Source organism: Apteryx rowi, unplaced genomic scaffold, assembly GCF_003343035.1.
Source record: "Apteryx rowi isolate R43461 unplaced genomic scaffold, aptRow1 scaffold_3, whole genome shotgun sequence".
NCBI lineage: Eukaryota > Metazoa > Chordata > Aves > Apterygiformes > Apterygidae > Apteryx > Apteryx rowi.
Window position 1 is genome coordinate 7,936,436 of NW_020449418.1, and position 19,605 is coordinate 7,956,040.

At 66.7% G+C, this 19,605-nt stretch overlaps 2 protein-coding genes across 2 annotated transcripts; one reads left to right on the top strand and one right to left on the bottom strand.

The window, feature by feature from the left end:
• Nucleotides 1-34: 34 nt before the first annotated feature.
• HPS6 (HPS6, biogenesis of lysosomal organelles complex 2 subunit 3) lies at nt 35-3,761 on the top strand. The gene has a single exon (XM_026069827.1). It carries the CDS (start codon nt 87-89, stop codon nt 2,544-2,546), a length of 2,460 nt encoding a protein of 819 aa, XP_025925612.1. The 5' UTR covers nt 35-86; the 3' UTR covers nt 2,547-3,761.
• Nucleotides 3,762-6,747: 2,986 nt separating this feature from the next.
• On the bottom strand, nt 6,748-17,622 carry LOC112967957 (prominin-1-A-like). Its single transcript, XM_026069682.1, has 25 exons — nt 17,396-17,622; nt 16,853-17,004; nt 15,860-15,912; nt 15,434-15,639; nt 14,734-14,854; nt 14,547-14,610; nt 14,207-14,296; nt 13,738-13,928; nt 13,569-13,643; nt 13,085-13,148; nt 12,720-12,879; nt 12,221-12,373; nt 11,576-11,699; nt 11,307-11,392; nt 11,009-11,093; nt 10,747-10,890; nt 10,360-10,431; nt 10,001-10,090; nt 9,808-9,861; nt 9,519-9,599; nt 9,155-9,223; nt 8,979-9,068; nt 8,724-8,836; nt 7,596-7,613; nt 6,748-7,279 (listed from the first exon to the last, which is right to left on the bottom strand). The coding sequence occupies exons 1-25, from the start codon at nt 17,620-17,622 to the stop codon at nt 7,228-7,230; spliced, it is 2,634 nt and encodes an 877-aa protein (XP_025925467.1). The 3' UTR covers nt 6,748-7,227.
• Nucleotides 17,623-19,605: the final 1,983 nt, after the last annotated feature.

The following is a 19,605-nucleotide window of genomic DNA, read 5'->3' on the forward strand; positions in this document are numbered from 1 at the left end:
CCCCAGGGAGCGGGGGGGCCCCAGGGCTTCCGGAGAAGGGGGGTCAGACGCTGCGTGTCTCTGGTGAGCAGGTCGGGCGCCCCGCGATGAAGCGAGCCGGGATGCTGTGGCACGTCTCCGACTTCGGTGACTTCAGCCGGGGCCGCGGGCTGCAGGAGCTGCTGGGCCAGGGAGAGGAGCTCAGCCACGTCGAGGCCAGCCCCGACGGGCAGCACCTCCTGGTGCTGCAGAAGAGCCGGCCGCCCCCCCTGCCGCGGGTGGTGGCCTTCCAGCGCCAGGGTGCCTGCGGAGCCGAGCTGGAGAGGAGCTGGCAGCCGCCCCAGCCAGCCCTCGTGGGGCTGCTCTTCCTGCAGACCGCCGCGGCCTTGGGCTCCTGGGCACTGGCCATCGTGTGGGAGAGCGGCCGGACTGAGGTGTGGCGCTTCGTGGTGGCGGTGGGCTGGCAGCTGCTGCAGACGCTCGAGCTGTGCCAGGGTGCCCGGGCGCGGATCGTCTCCGTGTGCAGCCAGGGAGCCAGCCTGGTGTGGTGTGAGGAGAGGCCTCCCTTGGGCGCCCACTTGGACATGAGCAAGTGCGCCTTCAGGTTCTGCATCTGCACCCGGGCTCTGGAAGTGGGGGAGCAAAGCGTGCGCTTGGGCACTGTGAGGATAGTCCTGCACAACAGCCCTGAGTACCAGCTCCTGGCTTCCCCCCAGCACATCTTCCTGGTGCCCGCCTCTACCAGCTTTGCTACCATCTCCAAATTCCTGCTCATCTGGCACCCCGAGGAGGCAAAGCTCACCATCACAGCCCCCCCTGCAGGCTTCATCCTCAGCAAGGTGCTGCGCTCCAGCAGTGAATCAGACTTCAGGAAGCTCCTACTTGGTTTTGTGGGTCTTCTCTCAACCCTGGTACCTCTGGACATTCACACCTCTGCCCTGTCCAACCGTGGGGGGCTGCTGCTGGTGAGCACACAGGGCACTGTGAACGTGGTAGAGCCAGACGGGACACAACGGCATGTCTTTGACCTAGAGGGAGGCCCCCTGGCCCAAGGAAATCTTGTCCAGCTGAAGACCTTTGGTAACACGCTGGCCTGTGTGCTGGCTGGGGTCCTGTACCTCATTGACCAGAACAGTGGAAGGCTCATAGAAAAGAAAATCCTTAGCATGAAAAAGGTGCATTTCCTGGAGTCCCTGGGAGAGGAGGACAGCATCCAGCTCCTCACTCAAACTGGCATCTACAGCTTCAGCCTTTCCGTCCCTGAGGACAGCAGCAGGCCTGAACCATGCCTGGTGGAGATGGTGTTTGAGGAGGCCTGCAGATACTACCAGAGGAGGAGCCTCAGCAGCTCCAAGCTGACAGTGGAGAAGTTAAAGAAAGGTGGCACGTTCCAGGCTCCTGTGGCCCTTGCTGCCATCCTGCAGCACAGCCTCCGTCAGAAGGAGAAGCCAGCCCGAGGCCTCCAAGACACTTATGCCAAGCTGTTGAGTACAATGAGCCTGGAGCTGCAGAGCTACTTGAGCCTGGAGCTCCTCAAGACCTGTGTGGTGGGCGCCCCAGAGAGTGAGGTGGAAAGCTATTGTGAGGAACTGGTGGAGCAGGAGGTCAGCCGTGTTCTCCACTCCGACATTGACAAGGATAACTTGGCCTACCTGAACTCTGTCTTCACCTCCTTCCCCAAGGCCGCCTGGAAGGCCACGAGGGGCTGCCTGCAGTTGCAGCAGAATGGGGACGGCCACTTGGTAGCCAGGGCCACCCCAGAGGTGTGGAAGAAGGTCCTGGGAGGGCCGCAGCAGGAGGAGGTGGGTCTGAATGGGGTGGTCCCGCTCTTCGAGCTCATCTGCACCTCCTTCCTGAGGTTCAAACCCAAGTGGCTGCCCGGTTTTGTTGAGCTGACCCAGCAGTATGTTAGCCTCTCTTGGGCATACAGCAGCAAGGAGGGCCCAGAGGGCCGGGTGCCACTGTACAAGAGAGCGCTGGGAGTCCTGGCCCAGAAGAACAAGCGCAGCGAGGCAGATGATGAGATGGAGCTTGAGCTGCTGCTCTGCAGCAAGAGGCCTAAGGCTGTGCTGCAAGCTGTGCACCTTCTCATCCACCTGAAGCGGTGGCAGCGGGTGGTGGAGGTTGCAGAGAAGTTCTCCAAGCTCAGCCCCTTGCTCAACAAGGAGATATTCACCACACTGCTGGCAGAGTTTGCCCAGCACCGGGAGCTGGACCCCTATCTGGACAGGCTGTGGCCTCTGTGCCCCGCTGAGCTGACCGCCTCAGACATCCTCACCGTCATCCTGCAGCACCTGCCTGTCTCCCAGGAGGACCCAGTGCCCTTCTCAAGTGAGGGGGCCCAGCTGACTGTGGGCTTGCTCAAACCGCTACTGCAAAGGGTTGTGCAGCGTCCCTGCATCCAGGACGAGATGTACGCGGACGCCCTGCAGAGCCCCACCTTTCCGCCTCCCGCCCCACCCCGGGAGCACAGGACCCCTCCAAAGGCAGCGGCCGATGATGCCCCTCAGCCACCCGTGCCAAGGACTTCCTCTCCCTCAGCACTGGCACAGGGTGACACTGCGTGAAGTGGGGAAGCACAACCGGGTCCCAACTCTTGGGTGCACAAGGAGGGGAAAGCCACATCCACCCCAGGAAATCCTGCCCTGCCTGGGAGTACAGAAACCTGCTCTTTTTGAGAGCCTCCCTGCGGCAGTGTCTCAAACAGTCCATGGGGTGATCAGGGGTGGCATATCTCCTGTGTAGCCATGGCAGGCTTTCTAGTTACGTCCAGCAAGTGCAATTACATGTGCCCCAGTGGAGGAGCAAATGCTGGTGCATTTGCAGATGAGAGCACTGGCCCCACTGCAGGACTAAGAACTTCTCCTGGCCCAAAGCACCTTGTATTTGATTTGCTTGGCTCCTTTATAATTTCAGTTCTTGTTTCCTGATCCTTTAGAAGTGGTGGCGGAGGGGTGGGCAGAGACAAACCGAGTCTTCCCTGCCGATTCCCTGCTCAGTGGGTGGGGTGATGCCTCCAAGCTCTGCCTGTAAGAGACTGGGCGTGTTTTTTCACAGTGGGGTCACCCAGTCCTGTTCTTCTGGGCTCGGTTAGTTGCTAAATGTCAGTGTGGAGCTGTGCTCAGCTCCGTGGTGCTGGGTGTCCCAGCACACATGCTAGCAGCTGCAGCACTCTGCACACTGTCTCGCTGTAATTCCTCTGGGATCAGTCCTGTAGCTGTGACTGATTACAGCTACTTAGCTGAAGAGAGCAGCCTAATTCCCTTATCTCTCTATCCCAGCCGGTACCCAAACTCTCTTCTGAGCTGAGAAGCTGGCAGCAGCCTGTGCAGGCTTGGGGCTGGCCCTGCCTCTCCCTTTCCTTTGTGGAAGCTTAGACTGTGCTGCAGCACGCCCGGGCCCTCTGTTCCCATCTCTTCTACCTTTGCCCTTTGCGCACAAAGGGGCTTTGTCAGGGTTTTCTGGCTCATATTGTGCCTCTGTTTGCAAAGTCAGTGTAACTTGAGAGTAGTCATGCAGGAAGATCCAGGTTCCAGCCTCTGCCCAATACTTGCTGCCTGTTYCTGCCTCCGTGGGGAGAGAGACCCCGGCTGTGGCTTTGCCTCTGTGCATGAGGCCATGGTGTGAAGGTACCTGCTGTCCAGAGGAGCTGTTTCTTCTCTTGCCAGGCTGGTAGAGCCTGGCTGGGATGGGACAGGGGAAGTTGTCTGCATTAGTCCTCTTGGAGGGGGGGTTAAGTACAGCTGACATGCTCATTTTAAAAATAAAGGTTCCTAAAGCAGTGCTGGGGCAGTGGTGGGTGCTGTGAGGCTGCAGACCCTCAGGAGGAGGGCAGTTTCATTTTGCTTCTAGTGACCAGAGGGGTTAAGCTCACTCACCGTGGTACAGCCCAGTGTGACTCACTGCTGGTAAATGCTGGGCTCGGAGATCCACCTGTGCCCAGCCAGCCCCGCAGCACAGCCCGTTCCCTCCCCATCGCTCGGCCCCTTACCACCGAGGGGCCATGGCTGGAGGACTCTGCGCTGGTGCGCAGGTGACCCAATCTCCAGGGAATGGTGCGTGCCACAGGGAAGGGGAATCCCAGGCAGTGTGCGATTCGGCAAAGGCGGGTCGAAGTCTCACGTGTCGCTGGAAGCAAGGAGGCCTACCTGTGCAGCACGGCCTGGGGGTTTGCTCCCTTCCCCTTTGCAGCCACTGGGCCTTCCTGGCACCATCTGGGCACATTGTTTCTTGGGGGGAGCTGTGGCCAGCCCCAAGATTTTATTGGGGAAGGGAGGATTTTTCTCCAGAGCTGCAGCTTGTCCCTTTGCTCCTGGCTGGAAAACCAGCAGCAGGGAGCATCAGGCTGGCCCCATGCTGGCAGAGCTGCTGCTGGAGGGATTCTGGGCTCAAACTGCTGTTGATGTGCTAACGCCTTCCCCAGGCAAGGGCTTGGCTGCAGAAAGTCCCTATGGTGGAATAAACTCTGGCAAAGAGGAAGAGGAAGTGCAGAGACTGTTCTCAAGGAGATGACTGGTTATTGATGAAACCTTCCTTATGACGGGCCTTGTGCTTTGGCTGCAGGGTGCTGCGGGTTTCCCTGCCATGCAAAGGAAGTGGATTCTTGCAGCTGCTGCTCACGTGAGCAAGAGGAGCCTGGCATGAAAGGAGAGCTCACAGCATCCCGGCAGCAGCCRCTGCAGGCATTTTGCAATAAGCTGTCATCGCCTCTTCCCTGCAGCAGCTCTCTCCCGCCTCCCGGGGCCGGCCAGGAGGGAGGAGGGTGGGCCGAGGCCGCTCAGAGCCGCAGCTCCGAGGCCAGGCTGCCACCCTGAGCACTACCTCCCAGCCCCAGGCTCTGGGCGCTGGCCTGAAGGGATCAGTGACAGTGCCAAGCACGCTCTGGAGGGGAAAAGAGCATGGGGAGGGAGTGGGAAGCTGCCACAGGGCAGCTGTATGGGCAGCCACTCAGAGCAAGCCCCATGCATTGACAAAGGCCGTGCAGTGATTTGGGGGGGGGGGGGGAGGATTTTCACTACAAGGGCTGGATTTGGAGGCAGGCAGCCAAGCTGACGCAGCAAACAAGGAGGGTCGAGTGGGGAGGAAAAGCCAGTTCCCTGAGGCTTTCTGGCTCTGTGTGGGAAATCCTTGAAGCTCCCTGCCTTCCAGTGCTTGCTCTCYGGTGAAGGAGAGGCCTCAGCGCGAAGAAGCAAGCAGGGAGCCGAGCAGAACGGAGAAGGAGGTTGTGCCCGCAGAGYGAGGCAGCAGGAACTGAAGCCGGTGGCAGTCCCGTACAGGCCCATGTCCCCAAGCCACAGCAAGCGATCAGGAAGTGGAGGACACTCTGCAGTGGGGACAGCCTGGGCCTCAGGGCTGGGGACCTCAGCGCAGGGCACCCGAGGGAGCTAAAAGCGCTACAACTCRCAAGGTTGAGAGTTCAGGGAGGAGGAGAGCAGACGAAAGCAGAGGGTTAACAGTGCAGGGGGGACTTGAGAGAAAGGGGAGAGAAAATGGAGCCAAACACTATCCAAGGGGGTGCCGGGAAATGCATTCTTGAGGAACGGGAAGGGAGGGTGCCCCTGGGGGGGGGGCTGGGGCTGAGCCACCTCCTAGGCAGATTCAGGTGGGCGATAGGAGAGCATGGGGYTCTGCGGTCCCGACGGGTGCTGGGGGGAGATAGCAGGAGGTATAAGGCCAGTGCRACTTCAGATAACTCCTGAAGGAAAAACTAGAGATTAGATCTGAAGGCAAATGGAAAAAGTGATAAAGCAGATGTACTCAGCRGAGGGCGAGCTGGCCAAGTCAGCCTCATCACTCGATCTGATAAGACTTGGATTCACAACGAAGGAAATGAGTCAAGCTGCTCATGAACACCTCCCGTGCCTCACCCAGCCTTCGGGACGGCTGCAGTGCTTAAGCCAAGGAGCAGCATGACAGCAAAGCCTGCGGTCATCCCTGCCACAGGGTCCGGCCCAACTGCAGCAGCCGTTCACCCCCTGGCTCGTCTGCGGCCATCGTGCAGCTCTCGGGGGCTGACCCTGCTCAAGGGGTAAACACAAGAGCACCCGGGCTCTCTGGGCATTTTAAAGCGGTCCCAGTGATGCTGAGCGTGGCGGGTCGGGCTGCGTGGGCCCCCTCTGCCAGGCCCTGGCAGCGGCAGGCAGGGTAGCACTCCCTTTGCCACAAGGGAGCTTTTCTCCAGAAGGTCCCCACGCGCCCGTGGCCTGCACAGGGAGGGAGGTGCCGGCTGCAGGCACCCCAGGAGCTAACTGGAAACCTGCAGGTGAGACGTACCTGAGCATCCAGGGTTGCCGGAGCGTCCTGGCACTTGGTCCTAGCATGTCCAACAGTGAAGTCTTCTGCCTCAGCCAGGCAGTGCGGCGGGGCAAAGCATCACTTGCCTAGCAACCCCCCCCCCCCCCGAGAGCTGGCACCCCTTGTCCCTGGACATGCACAGCCTTTCCGGCAGGCTCTTGGCAAACGGGGCAGCAGCATTGGCCCAGCAGCCCCCCCACATCCCAGGTTTCAGACCCTCTCACCATGGCCAGAGCCCCGAGATTGAACCAAGGGTGCAGGCAAGGAAAGGCGTGCAAGGCCTCTAGCCTCAAGCCTAGCCACAGATCCAGCAGTGGGAAACCTCCCCTGCAGCCTGCCTGCCTGCCACCACGTCCCTTCGTGCCCCAGAGCCCCTCAGCCCCTCTCCACATGCCTCTCCCCCTGCCCATACCCCCCATGCCCTTCACCAGCGCATCTGGAGGAGAGCCATCGTGTGCCTCCTGCACACGCACACATGCACACACCATTTATTTTTTGACACCAAAAAAATCACAGCATTGGAAAGAGTCAGGCTCCACTCAAAAATAAATAGTCACATTGGCTGTGGAGCGAGGGCCTGAGTAAGCAGGTTGCCGCTGGCTGGCAGCACACACCACAGCAGCACGGGCAGCACGAGCCGCGCTGGGCCCACGCGGCCCCAGGGTGCGACAGGGGGTGTGAAAACCCACCCGGGGCAGATCCCCCCCATGCACACACCTGGGCATTGCACTTGTGCACACCACATGTTGCTGTGGGAGCACCAGCACGGGCCACCGACCTGTCACCCGGCCACAGCGCATCATCACCTACTGGGAAATGGGGAGGGGGTTTTGGCTGGGGGGTGCCAGCCTGCTCCCCAGCACCCAGGGGAGAGGGTGCAGCAGACAGAGCAGTCACGTCCAGCSAGCCAGGGCCACCCGATCTCCTTCGTGCCCGCGCCGCGGGCGATGGGGGCTACTTCCTCGCAGCCACCCGGGGAATTTGGAACGAGTTCAGCGTGCGTGCCCTGCAAAAACAGGGTCACCTGTGTCACCCCCCCCCACCACGGCGGGGAGCAAGGGGCAGCCCAGGATGTGCTGGGGAAGCCAAATGTCATCGCACCGCTCCAGCCCAGCCCTGCAGAAAACAGGGTGCGGGGCAGCACCCCCAAACTGAGGGGTGTGGGGAGACGATGGGGGGCTTCTAGAACCGGTACCGGCACCCATGCGTCCTGCGCTCACCCCGTGCCCCTCCTCACCCTCCCTCTCTCCCTCTGCGCCCCGTCCCCCCGTGCGCGGGAGCTGCCCCTCTGCCCTGTGCGGAGACCTGCCACTGCTACTTACATCTCCAAGACTTCGGTCCTGGGGGAAAGGAGAAAGAGGGGACAGCATCAGCGGGGCAGAACGTGCCTCTTGGGGCAGCCCACCGCCCCTGCCCACCCCAGCCTTGCCCGGTGGGACAGGGCYCCCCCCCAGGGCACGCGAGGGCTGCCGGGTGCTACAGCCCCCTGCTACAGCCCCGGCGGGGCACAGACCACGGGGTCCCACAGCCCCTCTGATCTTGGCCGCCCGGAGAGCGTTGCTGCGCCGAGCAAGCCCAGGGAGGCCCCGCGGGCGTTCGCTCGCTCAGTGGCACTCGGCTCCTCCGGCCTGATTTCAGTTCCCCCAAATTTCCCCGGCCACTGAGGTCACATCTCCGGCTAGCTCAGCCGCCGGGGACAGGAATGGCAGGGGGAAGTGAAAGGCGTCAGGGCCAGGGGTGCGTGCCCTGGGGAGGGCTCGGGCAGGCTGCCGGCCGGGCACAGCCGGGCCCYGCGCTGTCCCCCGCACGGACAGCCTGGATGGCGACGGGAAGCACTGCATGCAGCCCTGAGCGCGCTGGACCTGCAGGCAGCTGCCAGGTGGGAGCAGGGCTCCTGGATGGGTGCATGGGAGAGCGGAGGGAGGAGGAGGGGGGCAGGCTCGGGGAGGAAGGCTGGCTGGGGCTGCGCTGGGCACAGGGGTGCTGCAAACCCTGTGTCCCCGGGTGGCTGCAATCCCGGAGCAGTGGGATGGCAGGCGGGAGGCACGGGGACACCCTCAGCGGGTTGGCAAGTGGCACCAAACTGGGGGGGGGGGCTGCTGCGCTGGAGGTGGGGCTGCGGGTGGGAGGGTCCCGGAGGAGGGGGAAATGGGGCCCAAAGGGCCCTGGGGCGCTGGCGGCCGCGGGGGACGCGGGCGAGCAGTGCACCCTCGTGGCAGCGATGCCAACCACACACGGGGCTGCCTTATGTGGGCAGCATCCAGCTGCGACCGCTTTGGGCTCCCCAGGCTGAAAGGTGGTTGCAAACCGGAGCCAGGCCGGCGGGGGACCCATCCTCGGAGGTCTTCAGCACCTGGCTGAAGGCCCTGAGCAACCCGAGATCCCTTTGCACCCCCAGGGTCACTCCCGAGGATCTGCAGCGCGGTCACGGGGGGCAGGCGGCTCCTCACTCGTAGACATCGGTGGAGTCCATCCGGCGGTAAAACTTGGCCAGTCGCACGGCGAGGATGATGCTGGGCAGCAGGAGGAAGGTGCACCAGCCCAGGCTGAACCAGAAGGCGTTCTGGGCGCGAGGGAGAGCCGTCAGGGCCAAGGCAAGGCGCCGGGGGAGATGCTGCGCCGTGCCAGCCCACCTGCCCCTCGCCCTGCGCACAAGGGCGACAAGGGGACCGGGGTGCCCCCCCCCGCCCCVGTGCCCCCCTCACCACAGAGTCCAGGATGTAGTCGCAGGCCATGGCCTCCACGCTGTCCAGGGTCCGAGCTACGGGCTTGCACCGCGCCACCTCTCTCGTCAGCTGGGGACACGGCGGGGACACGACACGTCAGGGCTCCCCGAGCCCACGCGGCCCGGCCCCCCGGCCCTCCTCGCCGCCTCACTCACGCTGCTCTTGGCCCAGGCCACGTAGGTCTCGAAGAAGCCCAGCAGCTGCTGCAGGAAGGCCCGCGTCTCCTGGGGGGGCAGGCAGAGAGGGGACACGCTGCGCCGCCAGCCCACGCTGTGCCCCACGTCCCCCCGCACCTCAACCTGGCAGCGATGGGGCTGCAAGCCCTCCTGCCCCCCCCCCCCACGTCCCCCCGCACCTCAACCTGGCAGCGATGGGGCTGCAAGCCCTCCTGCCCCCCCCCCCCAGGCCTCCTGCATGGGGCACCCCAGGGCGAGGGGGCACCCGGGGGTGCAGGGGACCTCCCGGGGAGGGCGACGGGGCAGGGCGAGCAGCCGGACATCGCTCGGGGGTCTGGCTCACGTTCCGGATGATGCTCGCCGTCTCCCTGCCCAGGGACGCCTGCGTTTGCTCCACTTTCTGCAGCGTCGCGTTGGTCTGCGCCTGCGGTGAAAGCTGCTCTCAGCAGCACGGAGAGGGGAGCGGGGTCCCCCCCCCGGGTCCCCCCGCTCCGCACCACGACGGCCCCTTCGCTGCTTGCTTGGGGGTGTCCCGACGCAGCAGCCCCCTGCAGTTTGCCCCCCAACCTGCGGGTTGGCCCCCACCGTCTGCACTGGGGGGCCGCGAGGGCGCAGGTCCCCGCACAGCTCACCTGCAGCCCGCCGGCCCGGCGCTCCACCAAGTAGATGTCCTCCTTCAGGTTTTGCTGGAAACGGGGCGAGACGGGTCAGGCGCACGGACGCCCCGGCTCAGCCAAGCCCCCCGCAAGCAGGGTCTGAGCTCTGCAGGAGCCCGGAGCCAGCGCGCCCCGGGCCCTTCCCCAGCCTGGCCCCAGCATCGCTCACCAGCAGCCTGGAGAAGCTCGCGTTCATCTCCCTGTCCAGCTCCCTCAGCTTTCTGGCTCCATCCTCCAGGTCCTGTTTGGCACCTGCGCCCTGGAGGAGATGCACTCAGCAGTGCCCACGTGGTGCCTCAGCACAGGGTCCCTGCCCCACCACAGGGTCCCCAGGGCAGCACCCACTGCCAGGGGGCTCAGGGGGAGCTGGAGGACTGGGTGCTGGCAGGACCCCCATAGCGGGCAACCCGGTGAGGAGGGAGAAGGACCTCCTCTGCCGTGAGGTCTGCAGAGGAGATGGACAAGGCGTCCGCAGCAGCGGCTTTGGGGACAGGGTGGCTGCAGGCCCGGGGGGGCCTGATCTCTCACCGCTTTCTCTGCCAGAAGCTCCAGCTCTGCGGCCAGATCCTGGAGGCTTCCACGGGTCACGTTCTGATCCAGCTGGAAAAGGTGAAGACAAATCAGTGAGTCCGGGGGACAGGGCAAAGAGAGGGGCTTTACCCAGGTGCACCCCCAATCTCTGCGGGGCAGAGAGGAGCCAGGAGCTCCCGGGCGCAGGAGGAGGTGGCCAGTTGCCCCAAAAGCTGGCATGGAGAGCAGACCCGGGAGCCTGGTGCAGGGTGTCCCCAGCAGCCAAGGGAGAGGGCAGTGGATCCCAGGGACCCACTCTGCCCCAAAAAGGGGCCGCTCCCGGCCCTCGGGGCTGCCCCGGCATTGCTGCCCACGGCAGCGCCCCGCCGTGCCCGGCGAGCCCACCTGCGCCAGGCTGCGGGCAAAGTCGGGCGGCTGCCCCAGGCGGCTGGCCTTCAGCAGCAGGTCCTTGTGGCTCTGGTTGAGCAGGGAGATGGGGCTCAGGGTGATGTTCACCTTCTCAAAGGCCGTGGAGATCTCTGCGGTGTACTGCAGGGCAAGGGGAGCCGTGAGAAGGGACATGACACAGCCCGCGGTGCCAGCCCCAGGCTGTCCCCCCCCAGGACAGCCCGGCACCCCCAGCACGGCTGCCTCCCCCTGCGCTCACCTGACTGATGTTCAAGAGCTCATCCAGGGAGACCCACTGGTCGAGGTGCAGCGTTTGCCACAGGGCAGCGTCGTCCCGGCACTGCCTGCAGGAAGGGGGCACGGGGCTGAAACCGGGGGTACCGACCCCCCAGCCCTCCTGCACGCATGTGGGCACATCACACCTCGCTCTGGCCCTGCGCCCAGGCCTTGCCGCAGCCAGGGCAGGCAGCGCAAGCTCCCCCCATCCTGGCGAGCACCTGATTCCCTGAGCGGCCGTATCGCTCCCGAAAGACGAGATGCCCGGGGCCAGGACCCACCTGTACAGCTCTGAGATGTTTGTGCTGCCCTCGCCCAGCACCTGCGACAAGTTGAAGCCGGGGATCAGGCCGGGGGTATCCAGGAGCTGAGAGAAGAGAAGGGAGAGAGAAACTAGACTTGGTGCCCTGCCCCACGTGAGCACCTCCATCCATATGTGACGGGGCAGGATGCCTGGGGAAGGTGTCCCAAAGCAGCCAGCGCAGCCTCATCTCTGCCAGCAGCCCTCGGCCAAGGTGCCCATTGCTCTGGGCAGGGGTGGTCAGCTCACCTGGAAGAGCTGCTGGTTTTGCAGGGACTGGCAGAAGAGCATGTAGATGTTGCCCCCCAGCACGAAGGGGACCAGCACCACCAGCATCAGCAGCCAGGAGAAGAGGAAGCTGAAGCCGACCCCTCTGCCGGGACAGAGACGCCGTCAGCGCCCGTGGCCCCGTGCCCGAGCATCGGTGCTAGCTCTGGCTGCAGCCCCACGTGCCCACGGCGGGACGGACACGGAGAGCGCACCCCTAGCCCCCACCCAGCCCAGGTCACCCTCAGTGCTGTGACACCACCGTTCGCACAAGCACATCTCTGCTCTGCCTTTGGCCCCGGACACAGGCCACGCCGTGTCCTGGGGCTCAGCTGCCACCGTGGCTTCCTACCAGCCCCCACCAGCAGAGCCGCAGGATCCAGGCACTCGTCACCAGCCCCTGCCAGCGGGTCTAAAGGGCTCCACTGGAGTGTCTTTCGCTAGCACCGTGTTTTACCTTCGTGTTTACCACCTGCACAGCAAGTTGTGGCAGGTCATGAAGCCACAGTAATTTGATCGTTTTGGAGCTGGAGCAGCCCTGGGACAGCCCTGCCTCTGCACCCCCTTCCCACGGCTCCCACGTGCACCCTCAGCACCGGGGAGGGAGCCGCTGGCCCAGCTCCTCACGCCATGAAGAAGTTCCCGCCGGCGTTGGAGAGGCAGCCCCGCTCCGTGGGCAGCGCGGCTGCCTCGAGGCCCAGGGGCCCCAGCACCAGCCCGAACACGTTGCAGACGACCACCAGCAGCACCATGCAGCACAGGAGGGCACACACGCTCCACCTGGGGCGAGAGGAGGGGCGCGGGTCAGACGGCAGGACCCGCCACCTCACCAGCGGGCTTCACAGGGAGGGAAAAAAACCCCAGCATCGCACTAGCACAGACCAAGGGACTCCCTTGGCCATGCGGAGGCAGCGCCCGGGCAGGGGGCAGCCGCAAGGCACAGCCCCGGCAGGGCCATCCCACCGCTGCAGGGCTGCAGGGACCGGGAGCGAGCCCCCAGCCCCTGGAGGATGGTTTTTGCAGCCGCCCCTCTGCTCTGACCCCCCCGAGCCCCTCCGGACAAGGGAGCTGGGGGATGCAGGATTGGCCCTGGCGGGGCAGAGCGGGGGAGCAGCTCCTCGCCTACCTGAGCTTCTCAAAGGCGGTCACCGGCTCTCTGTATTCCTCCAGCGTGGACGTGGCGTTGTCCAGAAAGGCGACGCCGCTGCTCTCCAAGTTCTTGACCGGGAGGCGCTCGGGCATGTTGCTGATCGCTTGCCTGATCTGGCCCAGCTGGCCCTGGGTCTCTGCGGGGACGGGGAGGGGTTGGCGCTGCCCGCCGGGACCCCGAAGGCGAGGGGAACACGGCACGTGGGGATGCGGGGACAGCCAGGGCTGCAGCAGCAGGGTGGCGGCAGGGGAGGTCCCCGGGCAGGGATGGGGTGAGAAAGGGGGAGGAGGGAGCCGCCGGACCCGGGGAGCCAGGCACACCGGGCACAGAGCCCCGCTTACTTGTCACCACGTCCCGGGACTGCTCGTGCACCTTGTCAGGGGTCTCGTTCAGCGTGCGGTTAACCTGCGGCCGGAGGGGGACAGCGCACAGCTCACGTCCCTGCCGGAGCCCAGGGCCGAGCAAACCCCCGGCCCTCCCCAGCCTGCGGTGGCACGGGACAGCCAGGCTCCCCGCAGCACCCAGCTCCCACCATCCCAGGGCCCTGGCATGGTGGGGACAGCAGGCAGGCACCGACCAAGGCAAACTGGCCATGCAAGGAGGCCAAACCTAGGCAGGTCCAAACGGCCACGTTGCACCAGAGGACACCCTGGGCAGGCGCAAAATGGGTAGGATCCGGTCTCCAGCCAGCCCTTCCCTCCATGCAGGAGCAACGCACTCTTGGCGGGGCCACCCAGCAGCATTGCCCCAGCCGCATGCACGCCGCGGTGCCAGGAGCACCCAGCATGGCCCCAGCCCTGTGCCTGGGCAGGAGAGACCCGTCACCTTCTCCAAATTGGCCACCAGGTTGGAGCCGGACACATCTTCCAGGGCCTTCAGCTGCTGCTCCACGCTGGGGATCTGAGGGGAAAATCTTGGGGTCGCTGGGGGTGCGGGGCGGGCGCCGGGCGCCACGCAGCCCTGGTGCCGGCGCGATGCTCCGGCCGCTGCTCACCGCGCTGAAGTTGGCCTTGAACTCGAGGCCGCCCAGGGACACGTCGCCGCAGGGCTGCCCGCAGTCCTGCAGGGTGCGATTGATGGTGGCCCGCAGGCCGGCCAGCCGCTGGCTGTAGTCGCTCTGCAGCTCCTCGAGGCGCCGGCTAGTGCTGTTGATGCCGCCGAAGGCAGCGGCCAGCGTCCCCATCACTGGGGGAGATGGCGAGGGCTCAGGTGTCACGCCGCCCGCGCAGCGGGGGCCTGTCCCCTCCCGGCTGCACCTCCCACCCCAAAACGCGCTAGAGGGACACCCCCCCAAATCACCAGCATCTCTTGGGAAACCCCCTGCCTGGGGGCCTCACCCAAACCTGCTGGGAGCTCCCCAGGCACGCACCTACCCCAGCTCTCGGCCCCCCACGTCCCCCCCATAAATCCCCCAGGGTGCCCGGGGAGGGGGCCAGCAGCGCCCGCGGGGACAGGGCCGCTACCTCCCAGCAGGCTCTGGAGGGATCCCACTGCCTCGTTCACGCTCCTCCTGATGCCGGAGATGATCACGCCGCCCAGGGTGGGTCCGATGCCTGCGGAGACGGGAGAGACGGTGTCAGCGCAGGGGACACCCCGGCAGCGGGACAAGCAGCCCGGGTCTTGCAGGGGAGCAGCCGGAAGCAGAATAGGACTCTGGAAGGACCCCTAAATCCATTAGTCTTAGGTGTCCCCATGAGAACAGGCCCAGGACGCCCAGGTCCCGTCCCCACGGGGTCGGCAACGGGCCAGGAGGGGAGCGCAGCACCGCCGGGCGCGAGRGCCCCCCCGCGCGCGCACACTCACTCTGGAGGCTGGCGTTGGCGCGGCCCAGCGGGACGTCGCTGCTGGCCGCGATGAAGTTGATTTGCTGCAGGGGCAGAGAGGGGTGTCAGCGCAGGCTGGGGGCCCTTCCCCGCCTCTGGCCCCAGGGGCTGCCCTTCCCTGGGGTCTCCGGGCTCCCATTCCCATGGGGAGGGGGGGACCAGCGTGCCTCGGGGATGGAGGCCAGGTAGGCGCGGAGGTCGCCCGCGGTGGCGTTGACGTTGGGGAAGGTGCCGCTCACGGCCTGGGAGAGGCGGCTGTTGCTGATGAAGGCGCAGACGTCGCCGGCGCTGCAAGGGAAGGGCGGCAGGGTCAGCGCGCGCGGGTGGCACCCTCCAAACCTGCCAAACCGACCCGGGGTGCAGAGTCCCCCGCACGCAGCTGAGCTCCATCCGGAGACCCCGGCCAAGCGCCATGCTGGGATACGGCAGGGCCTCACCGGGTGGGAAATCCCAGCCCCGGCACACAGCAGCCACCATCCCCTGCCCTTCCTGCCCAGCGGTGGGGAAACTGAGGCACGGGGGAGCCCGACGCCTGGCCCGGGAGCTCCCGGCAGTGCCCTGCTCACGGCCCCCCGCAGCGCCGCTGCCGGGAAGGGTCTGCGCGGTGCCGAGGCTGGGCCCCCCGGGACCGGCTCCCCACCGCTCCGGCTTCCTCCCCTTTGTCCTGCCGTGCCGGGATCTGCTGCTGTGAACAATGGCAGCTTCCTGGCACGGCCGCCCCTGGCCCAGCGCCAGCGTTTCCACCGCCCTCCGATCCCATCCAGAGCCTCCCGCTCCGGGCCGCTCCGCAGGGTCGGTCACAGCCCCGGGCTCGGGAAGCAACTGCATCCCGCAGCCTGCGCCGCCGCTGCCGCCCCCRGCACTCACAGGACCACGGCCGAGACCAGCAGGACGGAGGCGTAGAGAGCCCGGCGGCGGCAGCCGCTCCGCCGGCCCTGCTTCTGGTACATGCGGCCCCCGCAGTTCCCGCAGCAGCGGCAGCAGCAGAAGCAGCATCCCACCAGGGGCACGAGGATGATGAAGAGGAGGCCGATGGCCGCGCACACCAGGAATCCCAATTCATAGCGCAGCAGCTGGGAGAGGGAAAAAGAGCGAGCGCGCACTGCTGGTGCCCTCCGCCACGAAGGCGCCCCCAGCTCGGAGGGTCCCGGCCAGACGGGGGGACCCCATGGGGCAGGACGGGGCTGACGGGGTCCCCCAGGGGCTTGCACATCTCCCTTTGCTCCTGCCCGGCRCCCGGAGCTCAGCCTCGGAGCAGCACCCGCCGGCGTCCCCTGGCCGGCCGCCGCTCACCTCCTGGACCTGCTCCCTGCTGGACTCCTCGCGCCCCAGCTCCGCGATCAGCTCTGGGGACAAGCAGCAGAGAGGGCCGTTAGCGGTGCGGGGGGCTCGCCAGCTGGCCCGCGGGGGCAGCCGGGTCCTCACCCCCAACCGGCACCGGCRGCTCGGGGCAGGATGCTCCGACAGCCACCTCCATCCGCCTCCATTCCCCTTGGAGGGCCTGAGCGCTCCTGCAGCCCGGCCCCACGCACGGGGAATCAGCYGCAGGCAGCCGCCCCGCCGGGGCTGCCGGGATGCCCTGGGGACCAGCACGTTTTCGCGGCTCGGGGCAAAGTCTCTGCACTGATCCCGCTTTGCACCGTCTCCATCCTTCCCGGACCTCCCCCTGCCCCTCGGCTTCGGCAGCGCTGTGCTGGCAGGGGCTGYGGGAGCAGCCGCAGCGCCCGCGGGCCGCAGACAAGGCCCCAGAGCTGTCGGGTTGTTTGTGAGCTGCCAGCAAACGGGCYGAGCCCAGCGAAAGCGGAAGCCCAGGTGCCCAGAGCCAGAGCGGGCGGAGAGCGGCAGGATGGGACCCTGCAGGCAGCGCTCGCTCTGGAGGGATCGACCAGCCGCGGGGTCCTGGCGTTGCCTGCGCGGACCCACAGCGGCCTCGGGGCAGAGCGGGAGCAACGCATCCGCTCTGGGGAGGCAAGGAGGGAGCACAAGCGCCAGCGAGCAGGGCGGCGTGCGACCCGCGCGGGGGGATCGTTGCGGCGCTGCGCTGCGCTGCAGGCGCCGGCCCTGGGACACGCTGCCGTCGGCAGCCCCGAGCTGGGTCCTGCCCAAGCGCATTTTGTCCCATGCACGTGCAGAGGGTTTGCAAATTGGGCCCCCCACCCTGGGCATATGGGGAGGAGCAGGGAAGGCCGCCCGGGAGCGAGGAGCCTGAGCAGGGCGTTTACATGCCGGACRGGCAGTTGCCAGGGAAGGAGGGAGCTGGCTCGCCCGGGACCCCCGCGCACCCACCTGCGGGCAGGGCGTTGGGCTGCACCAGCCGCAGGAAGCCGTGCACCATGCCCACGAGGCCCGGCGTGCTGCTCCCCGGCGGCTCCGGCCCCGGRCCGTACGCCGGCTGCGACACGTTGCCCAGCTCCATCCCGGTGTGTCCGGCGGGGCTCCTGGGTGCAGAGGGGGGCCGGCAGCGGTGGCAGGCTGCGGGGCCAGCCCGGCCTGCCCTGCTTCCAAGCAGGAAATGCAAGGAAAAWAATCAGCCACCTGCCACTCCCGCCCGGAAGCAAAGAGCTGCCGGAAAGCACTGGAGAGGGATGGAAGCAACAAAGTGGGGGCCAAAGCGGGAGACACCCCGCGAGGGCCCGGAGGAGCCGGGGAGGGTGTCAGAGCAGGGACGAGGCGCTTACCCCGTCCTCCGGCACCTCGGCGTGCCCACGCCTGTCGCAGGGCCCGGCCGYGCGGCGCCAGCCCTCGGGCTTTATGGTTTGTTTGAGTTCCGCCTGCGATTAGGGGAAAAGCCGATCGCCTGCGAAGGCGGCGATGCCGAGATCGCCCCACCCCGCTCTCTGCCACCGCCTGGCACCCAGCCGCGTCTCCGCATCCAGCTTGGGGTCACCACGAACCCCCCCAAGCAGGTTCCTCTGGGACACGGGGAGAAATGCCTCTCCTCCTGCCCGGTTTTCCCAGTTTTCCTCCTCAGGACAAGCAGTCCCAGTCTCAGCACTCCTTGCAGCCAGGTGATTTGTGGTCACCCGAGACCAGCTGTTCCCAAGCATGAGCYGCATCCCTTCGGGATTTGGCGCTGGGCTCCAGCACAGGCTTGGCCGCAGTTTCGACACAAACCAGTTCCAGCCCTGRAACCAGGCTTTGCATTTAGAAAACTCCCAAAATGGGGCATTTTAGCAAAACAGACATTTTTCACACACACTCCTAATCCTCCAAAGCTGGGAAGCATCACGCCAGCCCCGAAAACAGCTCCGGGGACCAGCAGGCCTTTCCCTCCAGGGGTACAAAGCCCCTTCTCCACCAGCACCCTGCCCAGCTCCATCCACCCCCTCCCCGACTGCCAGAGACCCCTGAAGTCCCCAAAACCGTGGGAAGCACCTTCAGATTTGCCTCCCGCCGCCCCTCGTCGTCCTTTTGCCCCTGCCCTCCACTCCAAACCCCCGAGCTAGGGGCACCCAGGGAGCGATGCGCGCCCGGAGCCCCCACCGAGCCCGCTGCCCTCTGCGCAGCCCCCCTGCCGGGCTCACCTGGGTCAGCCCGGGGCGGGACACGCGGCCCCAGGACGCCTGGGCCCCCTCCCCGCTCCGGGAGGGCGGCGGGTGGCAGAGCCCGGACGCCGGGGTCCTGCCGCGGCGCTGGGAGCAGGAGAGCACAGTAGGGAGGGGAAGGGCTGGGACGGCGGGGAGGGGGGTCCCGGACGCCGGGGTCCTTCCCGGGAGAGCCGCAGCCGCCCCGGGGTCGCGGCCGGACCGGGCGGCGGCGGCGGCAGGCCGCCGCCGCAGACTGGCTCCCGGCTCGGCGCGGCGCGGCTCGGCCCGCTCGGCCCGGAGGCGGCCCGGGAGGGCTGCGCAGGGCCGGGCCGCCCCTTCCGCCCCGGCCCCCGGCACGGCGGGGTCTGCTCGGGACGGGCGGCCGCCCCGCGCCCCGCATCCCGCTCCCGCCCCGGGAGAGACCCTGCTCCTGCTCCTGCCCCAGCCCGGTGCCCACGCGTGGGGCGCCCAAGCCGTACCCTTGCGTCCCCGGCCCCCATCGCGCAGCAGCAGCCGGCTCCCGAGTTATTGCTTAACTTCCCCCGGCGCGAGCAGGCGCCGCTGCCCGCGGCGACCTTGGGAGAAGGTGGCACCGGGAGCAAGGCGACCCTGTCCAGGCTGCTCTCCTCGCGGCTTGGCCAGCGCTGGGGCGCCCGGCGGGACCCTCCGGCACAGCATGGCACGGACACGGGGCAGAGGAGGGCACGGCAGCCCCAAAATAGGTTGCCCCAAAGCAGACTGCCCTGTTTTTGCAAGCCAGATCCCGGGGCTGGGTGGCTGCGGGGAGCCAGGGGAGACCGGAGGGCCAGGGAGCGCAGGAGGCACCGGCGCTGCGGGCTTGCTGCTGCCCCCCAGGCTGCGGCAGCGTCGGGCCCCCCTGGGCATGGCAGCTCTGCTCCCCACAGCTCTGGGGCGTCAGCCCCCAGCTTTGCTCCCCTCTGGGGAAAAAAACAGGCAGAAACGTGTGTGTGKGGGGGGGAGGCTCACCAGCACATCACCTGGCACTGATTTGGGGAGGGAGGTTGGGGGAGCCTTCCACCTCCTCCCCCCAGCCCCAAGACCCCGGCATGGAAAAGCCTCCGCAGCCTCCTCCACAGCGCGCGCCTCGGTGCGTCCCGGGGAAGCAGCCCCTTGCTGGGGACAAGGCGCCCGCGGGACCCATCGTGCGGGCCGGCCCAGCCCCACGGCCCGTCGCTGCGGGGCCCGGCTGGCGGGGCGACCGGCCCCGGCTCCGCGGCTCTTTGCTGCGCTGAGCGGGAGCGGGAAGGCGCTTTGCAGGTTTCGGGGCAGCCTCTTCGGGCCTCTTCCCCGAAGGGCGCGGAAACGCCTCGAGCTCGGCCCGCTCCCGGCTGCGGGCACCCAGGCAATAGCTCAAGGACATTTCCTGGTGCAGCCTGTCGGGCCTGTCCGTGGGGAGACTCCGGCCAGCCGGTGCCCCCCCCCCCCGAGCCCTTCGTTTCCGGGACGTGAGCCGACACAAGCGGCCGGGCCCTTTGCCAGCTCCCCAGGGGC

Excerpts from the sequence above, each read along its gene's own strand:
- HPS6 (XM_026069827.1), top strand. The coding sequence starts at position 87 with ATGAAGCGAGCCGGGATGCTGTGGCACGTCTCCGACTTCGGTGACTTC.